A 14,141-nucleotide genomic window follows, 5' to 3' on the forward strand; every position below is an offset into this window, starting at 1 on the left:
TCAGCATGAGCCTTTACTGGGGACAAGCAGCACCGAACACCATTGCCCAAATCCACGGCTATATTCCCACGCTCAGGGCAGCAGCAGGAACAGAAGCAGAGCAGGGAGGGCAGTGAGAGCCCCCCGGAGGGTCACAGCCCCAGGATATCTCCCTCTCCTGGCAGCCAGAACAAGCCCCCTGTAGCAGCTCAGGACAGCTAGGACACCCGGGTCTCTGCAAAAAGAAGAAACATCAGGTCACAACTGTGCCCTCCTGGCTCCAGCTCCCCTCTACCCTAGAGAGGTTTCCCTTCTACACCCTAGAGAAGCATGGCATACGTGGCTCCCCAAAGCCTCGAATGGTGCCCTGCTTCCCAGATAATCCAGTCCAAACTGGTGCTGAAGACTCTACTCCTTCAGATACCAACCTCATATCTCCTGGCATGAAAGCAGCCCAGCTGTTCCTTCACCCACACTTGCCCCACCCCCACCCAGTTCCCCAAACATGTCACACACATTCCACCCTCTGTGCCTGCTAACCACCAGACTCGCTGTCCAGCGTGTACTCTGTGCTATTCTCCCTCTGTCACTGCCCACCTAGCCTTTAGGACCCAGATCAGATCCCACTTCTGGCAGAAAGACCTTCCTAAGGAGCCACTCCCACACAGAGAGCCTAGAAGCCCCAGCTCGTCTATTCAAGGATTCTCATCTGTGACACATGACCTTTTTCTCCCAACTAGCCTCTGCAGGGCAAGAACTTTGTCTCGACCTTCTGAAGCCCCCTGCCGGCACCTAAGCCAGTGCTCGGCACCTCGCAGTTAAGTTGGCTGTTTTCAGCGATGACAGGCTGTACTCACCTAATTCAGAATCAGACCTGAGAGTCCAGCTGGGGTTTGTGGCCAGTTCGGCTCGCAGAATTGGTGGGACACAGAAGCGGCCGCAGCCTGACTTGCAGCACTTTTCCCCGGCCTGGCAGTTCTCATCCGTCATGCAACTGACGATGCACAAGCCCACCAAAATATTTGGACAATCACCACTCCGCCCTGCGAGATAAACAGGCACAGGTAAAGAGACAGGACAGTCGACTCCATGGACTCCACGTTCCGACTGGCACTGAGACTCAGAGGCTCCAGATGAATCCATCCCTGACTGTAACTAGATCTTAACCAAACATCTGGCTGAGAAACCAGGAAGCTACAGCCTCTGAGAATAGGCAGGTCCCCAAGAGAGCATCTGGACCAATAGTTTTCAAATGGCATCTCAGATTTCCCTATGGTGGTCCCTCGGGGCTTGACGGCTCTGTGGGCGAGGCTGCTCAGAGTCTGTCAAGACCACCACTCTCTCCCCCACACCTGGGCCTTATAGTGTTACTTCTTCAGGGAGGCCTTGTCTCCCAGACAAGGTTTGGTGCCCTGCTTTGTGTGCCTTTCATCAGAATTTATCACGATGCCTGATCTGTCTACCTTCCCTGATAAACTCTAAGCTACATAAGGAAGAGAATCTGTCTTCAGAACCTTGAACTCTGCCTGGGAATCCACGTGTTGTCTAAAAACAACATCTGAGCCAGTGATTCTGAAATGGAGTTCTACAGGGCCACGTGGGTGCTTCAGTCAGTTAAGCGTCTAACTCTTGATGTCAGCTCAGGTCATGATCTCGTGGTCGTGAGATCAAGCTCACTTCAGGCTCTGCACTGTCGGGGCAGAGCCTGCTTGGAATTCTCTCTCTCTCCCTCTCTCTCTGCTCCTCCCCAACTTGTGCACTTGTGCACGCGCTCTCTCTCTCTCTCTCTCTCAAAATAAATAAACTTAAAGAAAAATTTTTTAATGGAGTTCTACAGTCTGGTACAAAAGGAGCATTCAAACAGATGTATTTGTTTTTTAAAATATATTGAAGAGGGGCACCTGGGTGGCTCGGTCGGTTAAGCGTCTGACTTCGGCTCAGGTCATGATCTCACGGTCCGTGGGTTCGAGCCCCGCGTCGGGCTCTGTGCTGACAGCTCAGAGCCTGGAGCCTGTTTCAGATTCTGTGTCTCCCTCTCTCTGTGACCCTCCCCCGTTCATGCTCTGTCTCTCTCTGTCTCAAAAATAAACGTTAAAAAAAAAATTTTTTTTAATATATTGAAGAAACAAAGAAATCAGAGCAGCAATACTTTTATCTGTTGCATACGTGTTGCTAAGAAATCAGTCAGAAAATCCTGATCTTGGGCAACTCCCTCACTTTACAAACGAAGAAGCTGGCTCAATGAGAGGAGTTTGCTTCCCTGAGGTCACAGAGCCAGTCGGCAGCAGAATGAAGCCCAGAAGCCACGCTGCCCATCTTCCGGCCTCAGGACCCTTCCTACTAACCCACACTGCCTTCCCCTAGTTCTTTCAATGCCAACATGGGCCCCTGGGCCCTAGAAAGAGGGGTTGCTTTGGACTGGGGGGCTAGGAGGACAGGAAGCATGAGAACTCTCACCACCACCCCCCTCCAGAAAGGGAAAGACAGGAAGGCCAGAGATGGCTCCCTCCCCATCCCACCCTGGAACTCAGGACTTCTTCCCCAAGGAGCCAACATACCTCCCTTAATGTCTCCACGGCAGGAGTGGCCACAGCCGGTGCTACAGCATTTAAGCCCCTGGGGGCAGGACACGTCCCCATCACACAGCTCCTTACACGGAAGGGGGTCAGCCGGACATTCACCTCCAGGCTCTGCCATAGAATCATAGCATTGGGGACCAGAGGTGTTCAAGCCCAGTGTTTCTGGTTATTTTCACTGTGACTCTTGAGTGCAAAATACATCTTTCATTGTGTATGTTAATCTGTATGCATGCCTCAAACGTATATATTTATGTACACACATGTATATACTCTATAGTCTATTTCTTCTTTTTTTTAATGCTGGCCGTCAACTACTAAACTGATCTCAAGATTTGCAGTCTGGGAAACACTGCTGAGGTCTAACCCACTGTGGCAAACGTACCTATTGCCAGCCCCACAGTCACTCTCCGTCTCTCCTTCCTGTGGTAGGTGGTGGCCCCCAGTGAGCCACACCTCCCATACTGTCTCTGGGCTGGGCTGTAAGGGACTTGCTTTGACCAACAGGACACCAGCAAGTGTGATGCAGGCAGAGGCGTGGTAAGCACTTGCATACTGGGGCTCATTCTCTTAAAACAATCCCCCCACCACCACCGCCTCCTTGGAAACCAGCCGCTATGCTGTGAACCAGCTTGGGCTCCACTGCAGAATGATGAGATGCCCCGAAGAGACGCATGAAGAGAGGCATCCTGAACATTCCAGCCACCGTCAAGTTCCCCGCTGAGCTCCCAGCTGCAGGCAGCTTCATGAGTGACATGGCTGCACCATGTAGGTTATGAGAACTAAGCTCAGCCAACCCACACAGCTGTAAGAAAGAGTCAATTGCTGGGATTTTAAGCCACTAAGTTCAGGAAGTGTTATGTGTTAAGTGTTATGCAGCCATGGACAACAGAAACACTTGCTAATAAAGCCACAGGTTTGTGCAGAGTCAATGAGCCCAGCCAGCTACAGTGAGTTGCTTCCCCATATTACCTTGTAACTAGAGGGACCAGAAATGAAGACATAAGCTGGGAAAATTCTGCATTCCCGACCCAGGTAATGCTCCTTTCAAACTGCCCCCTGGCTTCTCTTTCTTCCAGTGCAAAGACAGACATAACACAGGAGGTAGAGCCGTCTTTTCTCAACCACGAGGCAACTACTATGAGGACAAAGTCAGGGAATGCAAAGGAGAAAGAAAAAAATAACCTCATCCTTGTTAGCATCATGGAGCCACCACACCAGCCCTGGTACCTGCCTCAGGACCTTTCGCTATATGAGAAAAATGTTATACCGACTCCGTTAATTTTCTGTTGCACACAGCCAAACATCCCTGATGCGCCCCTTCACCACCCCTATGAAGATCATGACGCTCAGAGAAGTGAAGGGGTTTGCCCAGAACTACAGAGTGAGTCAGCGGCAAAGCAGGACACAACTCAGCCTCTTGGTTTGCAAGGAAGCACTCTTTCTACTACACCATCCTTAAAACACGCAGGCACCAGGCCAGGTCCTCTGGAGCAGGCACTCCCTAAGAAGTCACACCCAAAACAAACTGATTCACCATGATTCATTCATCCCAGTGTTTGTTTCAAGTTTTTGAAATGGAGAAAAGAAGTGGCAGGCAATTAAAAGCATTGTAGAAAACCAAAGCAGGACCGGCCCAGGACCTTTGAGTAAGAACATGTGAGTACAAATGCATATGGCTGCCGGGAAGTCTGCCGTGATGGAAAAAGCAAGTGCTGGACTCCAAGAACACGTGCAGCTGAACAATCAAAGTCTAATAACCCTGCATCCCAGGATTTTCCTGAACAGCCCCCCTTTCAAAGATTCTAGGCCAATGGCACATCACATCAAACCTGATTTTTAAAAAATTTTATTCATTTTTGAAAGAGAGAGAGAGAGAGAGAGAGCACAAGCGGGGAGGGGACAGAGAGAGAGGGAGACACAGACTCCAAAGCAGGCTCCAGTTTCCGAGCTGTCAGCACAGAGCCTGATGTGGGGACTCAAACCCATAAACTGTGAGATCATGACCTGAGCCGAAGTCAGACACTCAACCAAATGAGCCATCCAGGCGCCCTTCAAACCTGATTTTTTATCCAGAAAATAGGGCCACTGTAACTGCCGATGTACCCCCCCACACCTCCCCTCCTGTTTGACAAACACTAAAAATCTATTTAACAAAGAACAAAGCCTTTCATCCACAGTTAAGAAGGCTGGGCATAAAACCAATCTTCCTGGTGAGAAAAACCTAGCAACATAACTCCTCACGGAATTATACTGAGCAGCACCCTTCCCAGATTTCACCACTTTGCTGAGCTTGGCCCCAAAGTGACCAATGCCAGGAGCACTCTGCACTTTCTGCCCTCATCCCCGGGACCAGGCATTGAGAACAAACCTCTACTCTCTTCCACGACAGGCTTCCTTGAGGTCCCTGGGGTTTTGTCAAATACCAGAAGCATTGAATGGACTCTTGGGGAACAGGCTAAAGCCCTGAGGGTCAGAACATATGCCCTTTGACCAGGGCCCAGCATGGGCCCCCATGTCTGATGCCTAAATCCCTACCAATAATTCCCTACTCTCAGCTCAAACACCGGAAAGGGGTGTCACGACCTCCAAGCCGGACTATCCCATCCTTGTACTTTATACTCAACTGAAATCTGGCTTTCTAGAAGTTCTATCCGTTGGCCCTTGTCCTATCCCCAGAGACCTGAGGAAAACATGGCTTGTGCCATCCCCCTTAGATAGGATCCTCTGCCCTTCACCATCTCAGCTTTCCCAGACTAGGTAAGCTCAGTTCCTCATACCGCATGGTTTCTAGGCACCTCACAGTTATCTTACCAGGAACCAGGATGAGAAATAGGGAAGAGAGTCAGGATGGGAATGGTCATCCCCACCCTGCAAATATCTCTCTATCCCAAGACCCCAAGCTATCACCAAAAAAAAGTGGAATAAAAAAATGAAGCCCAGGAAATACTCGGACATAGGCTTTACTGCTGCCCCAGCTCCAACCTTCCACTATATCTGAGGGAAGGACACCAGGTGCTGGCAGAAAAGTAAAACCTCAAAACTTCTTAAGCCAAGACAGGCCCTCAGAGCTATCAAACCTACTTCTCTTGCAAACAGACAGACAGACATCCAGGAAGAGGGGGCAGGATTGGCCTGAGGTCAATGGTGGCAGAATTGGGTCCCAAATTCCCAGCCCTGACACTAGATCCAGTGCCCTTTAAACCACATCATTATGACTCCCTACATTCCACGAGGATTACCCAAAAATGAATCAATAAGAGCTAGGACTTGCTTAGCTCAATTCTGACAAAAGAGAAGACCTAGTGGTAGAAAGTTTTAGGGATTAGGAAAATGTATCAATAAACCAGTGTGTTGGGAGTCTCAAAGACAACTCCTAGGCTGGGTGATTTGCTAGGATTCACAAGACTCAGAGTACAGTTGGACTCATGGCCATGATTTATTACAGCAGAAGGATACAAAGCAAAATCATCTAAGGGAAAAGGTGCATGAGGCAAAGCCCAGAAGAAACCAAGCACCAACAGTCTTCTTCCGGTGGAATCACATGACACATGAAAACACATGTGAAGTGTTGTCTCCCAGGAATGCTCACGAGAGACTCAGGGTTTTTACGGGGCACTCTCTGCCTAGCAGATACGACTCTTACCAGTTACGGTGGTAGGAACACTCTCAAAAATCTAACTTCCCAGAAGCCAGCCAGGGCCAATGTTACAGGCAGGCCTTTCTAAGAACATCAATCTCAGGCCTGCTACATTAACTCTTTTCTCAACAACCAGCAGTGAGGTTTCAGGAAAAGGTCATCCGAGCACACAGGGAGCCCATGCCACCCATCTGTCCAAAGGATATAATACACATGTTGTAATAAGCAAACCAGTGGTCACAGGTGATGGAGAGTGATCACGTTTCATGGTGTGAGAGAGGGGACCATGAGGGATCCAAAGGAGACAACTCTTAGACCATAATCTGAATCTTTGCTCCAATACCTCTTCCTCCCCAAGTGCTCCCATCACTCAACTTATTCAAGCCACATACCTAAGCACTGTTCTTGACACTTCCTCTCCCTCAGCACCCACATCCACTTACTTCTTCACCTGTCAACTCGACCTTGAAAAGTACTCCAAGCCTGCCAGTTTCCCACGTCCACACCGTCACCACCCTGGTCTAAACCGTGCTCACCTCTCCCCCAGCCTGCCACAACAGCCTCTTAACTGGCCTGCCATCTGCTACATTTGCCCCCATCCATTCTTCATACACCAGCAGGGTGGTGATTTTAAAATGAAAACCGGGGACATCTGAGTGGCTAAGTTGGTTGAGCATCCGACTCAATTTTAGCTCAGGTCATGATCCCAGGGTCGTAGGATGGAGTTCCCCATCAGGCTGTGCTCTGAGCATGGAACCTGCTCAGGATTTTCTCTCTCTCTCTCTCTCTCCCCCCTCCCTCCCTCTGCCCCTCCCCTGCCCATGTGCATGCTTTGTCTAAAAAATAATTTTTTTAAATGAAAACTGGACCAGGACTCTCCTTCCACACTTCTGTACTTCCAATGAGCAAATAAGTGAGTGAGCAAACAGGCCAGACTTCAGACAGGTGGAAAGCTGAACAGGGAGGCACTGGCATCAAGTCTGAGCTGTTAAGCATTATTTGGTAGGTTTTGTTCCGGCTTTTTAAATACATTTCTTCCAAACTGTATGATACAGACTGAATGTTCGTATTCCCCTAAAATTCGTATCTTGAAATCTAACCCGCAATGTGATGGTTTTAGGAGATGGGGCCTTCGGGAGGTGATGAGGTCAGGAGAGGGGAGCCCCCATGAATGGGATGATGCCCGTATTGCCCTTCCGCCATGTGAGGTCACGGTGAAAACACAGCAGTGTGTAAACCGGGAAGCTGGCCCACACCAGACACTGACTACGCTGGCACCTTAATCTTGGACTTCTCAGCCCCCAGAATCATAAGAAATTAATTGCTGTCATTTATAAGCTACTCAGCCCGTGACACTCTGTTAGCGCAGCCCAAAGGACTAAGACACTACATTACCACACTTTGAGGTAAACTTCCTCATCTCCACTTTTACAGATGAAAGAGGTGAGGTTCAGAGAGATGAAAGGACTTGCCCGAGGCCACACAGAAAGCAGAGAAGCCAAGACTCAGATGCAGGTGCAGACGAGAACTGCCTGAGGGGAGCAGGTCCCAGAGTCTGCCCTGAACCCTCTGGAGGCTTGACTGTCCCTCCACTGTACCAAACAGACCAGCACTGACGATGGTAAACCTCTGGCAATGTCAGAACTGAGGGAAAGCAGGAACCACCCAGAGCCCAAGACAGACGGCTTCCTGTGACCTTGAGTATAGCAACCAGTCCCATTGGGTGAGTGGGCCAGTGCAGGACTGAAGCTATAGAAAAGTCATGAACTATGGACACAGCAACCAGGATCGCTGCCGGCCAGTCTAGGAACCCCACTCGGCCAGTGCACTCTGGGAGTTCTTCAGGGGGATCACTACTGCAGCCTGCCTGGCTCGAAGGGAAGAGGAATCCCCATCAGGGCTGGCCAGGCCCCAGAGCAGCTCACAAAGTGCCTTGCCTGGGTGCCAGCCTCACCCTCGGCCCCCGTAATTCAGCCATCAGCTTCACACACTGGGAAGATTGTGCTGGGCCCTACCGGCTGGCAGGGAGTGACCCGCCTAACACAGATTCCCAGGCTCTGTGTCCAGAGCTGGGCCTCAAGAGTCCTGGCAAGGAGTACAACGCTCTATTCTCTTTTATGGGCAGGGCGCCCAAAAGATCTGCCTAAGCCAGACACAGCCCCACTGGGTTACAGGGAAGGGGCCCACCGCCTGGGGAGGTTTGGCCAGAAGGAAAGAGACTGTCACATGTTGTGGAGTTTCAGGGTCTCAGAGAGGGAGTGATCAGGGGAGGAGAAAGCAATCCTGATTCGCGACAAAAGGAGTTGGTTAGAAACTGTACTCCTGATGAAGCCCGCCTTAGTAGGCGAGAGGAAGGAAGCTAATGTGTAATGTATTACTAAACACCTTACATACTTTGAATCATTGCAACAACCTCTGAGGCTTTTCTTTCCATTTTATAGAGAAGGGAACTGAGGCTCGGGGAAGCAGAAGACACTTGACCAAGGACACGCTGGCCAGTAACTGGTGAGCCTTCAGGTTTGAACCCGGCTCTCTGACAACCAAAACCTACTCTTTCCTACTGTAATATTCTGCCACATGCACTCAGAGGCGAGAATGGTTCGTTTCTTCAGAAAACATAATGGGAGGAATGATGTAAGACCCCATTTAAGACAACAAAGAAGATAATAAAGTATCTTGGGCATTACCCTATCAAACGGTATTTTAAAACTATAAAATACCCTGAAACACACCAAATACACTTGGACAGTGGGAAGACAAAGATTCAACATAAAAATATCAGCTGTCCCTAAATTAATGTATACATCTAACACCTCTCCAATAAAAATAGCCTCTGTATTGGGGGGGGGAGTGATAGACAGTATGATAATAAAATATATTTGGAAGCACAAACAAGCAAAATTAACCATAAAAATCTGGAAACAAGAGAGAAATGAGAAGGGGCTAGACACAGGAGACAGACACATCATCAATTCCTAATACCTTTGGCGGAGGCAGAGGGAGGGGGAGGGCCTCTCAGGGAACGAAGGAGGAGGCAAGCAATCGAGCAGAAAGTTCTGTCACTTCCACCTCCTGACCTCCAAATTCTCTCCACTGTGTCACCTTTCCTGCCAACCCCCTGATCTGACTGGACTCCATCCTCAGCAAGAAGCATCCGGTCCCTCCCTGTCTCTACTCCAACCATACCAGCTTTCTTTCCATTTCTCTAATGTGGCAAAGCTCCTCCTCATCTGGAGACCTTTGCACTTGCTTCTTCCTCTTCCTGGGATGCTCATCACACCCTTCGCCTGGCTAACCTCAACTCCAGGTGAAATGTCACTGCCCCAGACAGGCCTCCCTTGACCACCCAGTCCAAAGCCAGCACCCCCTCTTTCTATCTCTCAGCACCCATTAGTTTTCCTCCATATCCTTCTCACAGTTGGAAAGTGTATGTTCACCTGCTCATCTGGGAAACCTCTTTCTCCCGCAACAGACCACGAGCTCCAAGAAGGCCGGGATGGGAGCCCCTTTGTTAACCACAATATACCCGGAGCCCATGCTAGATCTAGGAAACAACAAACATTCAACAAATAATTGGTGAAGACATAATGTGTAAACGGAGAATTTGGGGCATGAGAATCCTGCAAAAGGTAGGAGAAATCTCTTTCAAACACCTCTCTACCAGAACCAGAATAAAACAGGGCACATTTCCAGTAGGAGATGGCCATCCTAGGTGCGGACAGAGGGGACATAAGGCCTCAGAAGCAAGTGAGCAGGGAAACGCTTGCTGCCTTGCATAGGTACCGAGATTCTATCTTGCTGTCTCCCTGCAGATTCTCGAGCTAAGAATTAATAGAGAAGACTGCAACTGACAAGGGGAATTGAGAATTCGCCAACAGCTTTCAAATCTGCCTGCCAATAAGGACACGCCAAGATTTCCATTCTGGCAGCCTCCTCTGCCTGCCTGGACCACATACCACAGATCACCATGGCTGGTAACCCTTCGTCTATCTTTTTTTTAGAAAAGTTCTCAGAACATGGCAGGCACTTAATTATTGTTTTTCAAAGTAAAGTAAAACCAGCAATAAGATGGTATGGGCTTACTTGAGAAAGAAACAAGCAGGCCCCCAAAGAGCCCATGGGGCCCGAGGTAGTGCTTCTTACCCAGCTTTGGTTGAGAGACTGGGACCACACAGCTCTTGTTGCAGCCAAACGCGCAGCATTTCTTTCTACCTGGACAAGTCTCATCAGTGACGCACCTTTGGAAACAGGATTGTTTCCGAACAGCCCTGGGACAATCTCCTTTCCTCCCTGTAGCAAAAAAGGGAGACAGCCACACACTCAAAAGAGAGAGAGAGAGAGATAATGGTGCCCGGTGGCACCCACGGGTGTAGCAAAAGGGAAAATCAAAGCAAGGAAGCCCTGAGCTTCTTTAGGACTCTCAGCTCTGGTGCTAGAGCAGAGACAGTGATAACAGCTCACATTTACTATAAGGTTTACTGAGTTTACCTGTGCCAGGAACCTCTCATTTGATCCTCACAACAATTATCCCCATTTTACACATGAGAAAATTGAGGCTTAAAAGCTTAACACTTACAAAGAGCTGTTTAAAGCTTACCTAAGGCAATCACTTCTCGGCCTTTTGGCTAAGATCAAGTGTAAAGCTTACCGGAGGCATGGAAAGCCTGCTTGGCTCGGGGGTCTACTCTTTTGATCACTACCTTTTTTTTTTTTTTAATGTTCATTTTATTTTTTAAGAGAGAGAGAGGGAGACAGAATGTGAGCAGGGGAGGTGCAGAGAGAGAGAGGGAGACACGGAATCCGAAGCAGGCTCCAGGCTCCGAGCTGTCAGCACAGAGCCTGACATGGGGCTCGAACCCACGGACCGCGAGATCATGGCCTGAGCCGAAGTCAGACACTCAACCAACTGAGCTACCCAGGTGCCCCTTTTGATCATCTACCTTTAACAGGCTTCCCTGCACAACTTTGCCCTCCAGTCTTCACAGGAACCCCAAGTTCAAATAAAAGACAGAGGGGCACCTGGGTGGCTCAGTCAGCTAAGCATCTGACTCTTGATTTTGGCTCAGGTTATGATCTCACAGTTTGTGGGTTCGAGCCCCGCGTTGGGCTCTGCACTGACCGCACAGAGCCTGCTTAGGATTCTCTCTCTCTGCCCTTCCCGCACTCATTTTCTCTCTCTCTCTCTCTCTCTCTCAATAAATAAATAAACATTAAAATAATAACAATAGGGGTGCCTGGGTGGCTCAGTCAGTTAAGTGCCTGACTTTGGCTCAGGGCACGATCTCATGGTTCATGGGTTCAAACCCCATATTGGGCTCTGTGCTGACAGCTCAGAGTCTGGAGCCTGCTTCAGTTTCTGTGTCTCTCTCTCTGCCCCTCCCCTGCTCATGCTCTGCGTCTCTCTTTCTCAAAAATAAATAAACATTAAAAAAGTAAAAATAAATAAATAAAATAACAATAAAAGACAGAGATCATCTGTTATGTGTTCTTTCCTGATAAAAGACAAAGAACTGGGAACTGAGTGATTAGAGACCCCAAAAGGGGGAGGAGGGTCTGCAAGCAAGCTAGATCTCAAGAACCAATCCAGGGGCACCTGAGTGGCTCAGTTGGCTGAGCGTCTGACTTTCACTCAGGTCATGATCTCGCAGTTCGTGGGTTCAAGCCCCATATCTGGCTTTGCTCTGCCTGCTTCAGAGTGTCTCCCTCTCTCTTTGCCCCTCCCCAGCTTGCACACACGTACGCTCTCTCTCTCTCAAAAATAAACATTAAAGTTCTGACTCATTTGGAGAACTGGATGCTTGAGTCTGAGAAGGGGCCAACAGGAGGGCCTTTAAATTTGCTTGTGCTTCTCAATGGTTGTCTTTTTACTTTTCTAGCATGATTATTCTAGAAGCCTACTTGGGGCAGTGCCCTTTCACAGATCAGTGTCTAATCTGGTGACTGAAAGGCTGAAGTTGGGAACTTAGCCTCTTGGAGAAGTGCTGTTGAGACTTCTGGGTCGCCTAGATAGTGGCTCCTGCCACTTGAATCTTTGGGCTGCAATGAGGAGTGAAAAGCCATGTCCTTTCTCCCTGGTTCCTATGGATTTTGCTAACGAGAGGATGTGTCTTATTTGGTGTTGAGCAAATCCTAGGAACTTCATCTAGCTGTCCTGCATTAACCTGTGAGCAGCTTTGAACTTGAGGAAAAAAAACTGCATAGAAATTTTGAGATATTTAAATATCATTCAGACCACTTTGCTTCATTGTAATCAAATACTTGGTCTTGTCAAAAGGATTCTAATAAAATGCTTTAGAGCAAAAAATAAATAAATAAAATAAAATAAACATTAAAAAAAAGAGAGAGAGAGAGCAATCTAGGAGGTAGGAAGCTCTCCAGGTCTTTCTAGCCCAGAGGCAAGGTCTGGGTTTTTGCCTGTCCAGCCAACATACCCTTCGGAATGCCTCCTCGGCAGACCCGACCACAGCCGTTGCTGCAGCACTTCTGCCCAGCCGGACATGATTCGTCCCCCCAGCACAGCTCTTTGCACAGGTTCTTATTAGGAGGGCATTCTCCTTCTTTCACTGCAAAAGATAGCACGCGAGATTGGGGTAACTGGCTGGGCCTCAAGAAACAGGGAATGAAAGCCAAGTGCACTTCAAGGATTTTTCAGGCTCTGCAAACATTCCTATCCAATATCTCTGCAACCACTTTCTCCTCCCCCCACACAACCAGTGACACGCACCCACCACGACTAAACAACCAGCCACTTTGTGGATAAAGAGAGGGAAAGGTTGGGGTGATCTTGTTCCCATTTAAGGAGCCCTAGGGAAAACCTAGAACCTCTAGTAAGCCAGACTGGAAGTCCTACCTCCAAGCCAGGAAGACCTACCCCGGCTGTCCTGAGAATCTACACATCCAGTCCTGTCCTACAGGGATCACCATTTCCACAAATAAGGACTCTCACTTCAGAAAGAGGCAGGGGATAATTTCTCCTTAGTCACTTTCTATTACTGTCAGCCAAGGAATCCAAGTAATAGCTCACCATGCTCTCCAGAAGCCACCCAGGATATCAGGGACCCAAGAGCAAGAAATGCCTTCAGGAGGAAAAGGCAGCTCAACATGACGATGGTGCTGAGAAGTGAGATGAGCACTTAGTCCAGGCCGGAGGTATACACCTTGCCCAGAGCATCAACCAAAGGAAGGGCAGGACTAGGAGACTGGCCCAAACCCAGCCCCAAAGTCTCCCCTTGTGCAATATCCCCCAGGATGTCTTCTCCTGACAAAAAGAAAAGTGACTGGTCGCTGGTGTGTGGGAAAATTCCTGGCACTCCCAAAAGGCCCATGTGATGATGGTGATCAGACTCTGTAATGCAATACACACAACATCCCTGGACAATGATGAGGAACCTGTTCAGTAGCTGGGGAAATGTAGGGAGGGCCACTAGATAAAGGAGCCTCTGGAAGGACCCAGCCGCAGCCAAAGTGACAGAGGGAAGGACCAGAGACACGACTTAATAATAACCAAAGCTAATAAAATGTACTGTGGCTCCTGTTCATCCTAGCAACCCAGAAAACAGAGAATGGAACAGACTACTTAGAAACCAGCAAACACACACACACACACACACAAAACAAAAAACAAAAAACCTACAGTAAAGCCATGTTTGAGTTTGTTCACAACTAATACAAATGCACCAAAAACCTACATCTTGGTCCCTCTAGCCATACAGGCCATTTTTGGATTGTGTGAAAGCAAGCTGACAGAATCCAAAAGAAGTTGCTATGACTCAAGTAGTCTAGACAATATATACCCTCCTTTCTTTATCTCCTCTTCCTCTGCTTGTTTTTACTTTATCTGTCTGTACTATTTGCGACTTTAGGCAGGCATGATATTTAATGGTATCCACTGACGCTGCTTAGCCCAGTAAGGTTAAAGGGCAGAGGAAATTCAAGGCCCAAAGTAA

General features: G+C 48.7%; 1 protein-coding gene across 1 annotated transcript in view; it reads right to left on the reverse strand.

Moving 5' to 3' along the window:
* The window catches only part of WFDC3 (WAP four-disulfide core domain 3), a gene marked incomplete at its 5' end in the record, with an annotated part of 15,363 nt that continues 1,222 nt past the window's right edge, over positions 1-14,141 (reverse strand). Inside the window, 5 exons of the mRNA XM_086702817.1 lie at positions 1-214; positions 837-1,022; positions 2,538-2,669; positions 10,339-10,485; positions 12,627-12,758. Coding sequence (XP_086558943.1) covers positions 198-214; positions 837-1,022; positions 2,538-2,669; positions 10,339-10,485; positions 12,627-12,758 — 614 coding nt within the window. The remainder of the gene's footprint in view (positions 215-836; positions 1,023-2,537; positions 2,670-10,338; positions 10,486-12,626; positions 12,759-14,141) is intronic.

This window comes from Puma concolor, chromosome A3 (genome assembly GCF_028749965.1).
Source record: "Puma concolor isolate L17-30 chromosome A3, mPumCon1.1.hap2, whole genome shotgun sequence".
NCBI classification, from domain to species: domain Eukaryota; kingdom Metazoa; phylum Chordata; class Mammalia; order Carnivora; family Felidae; genus Puma; species Puma concolor.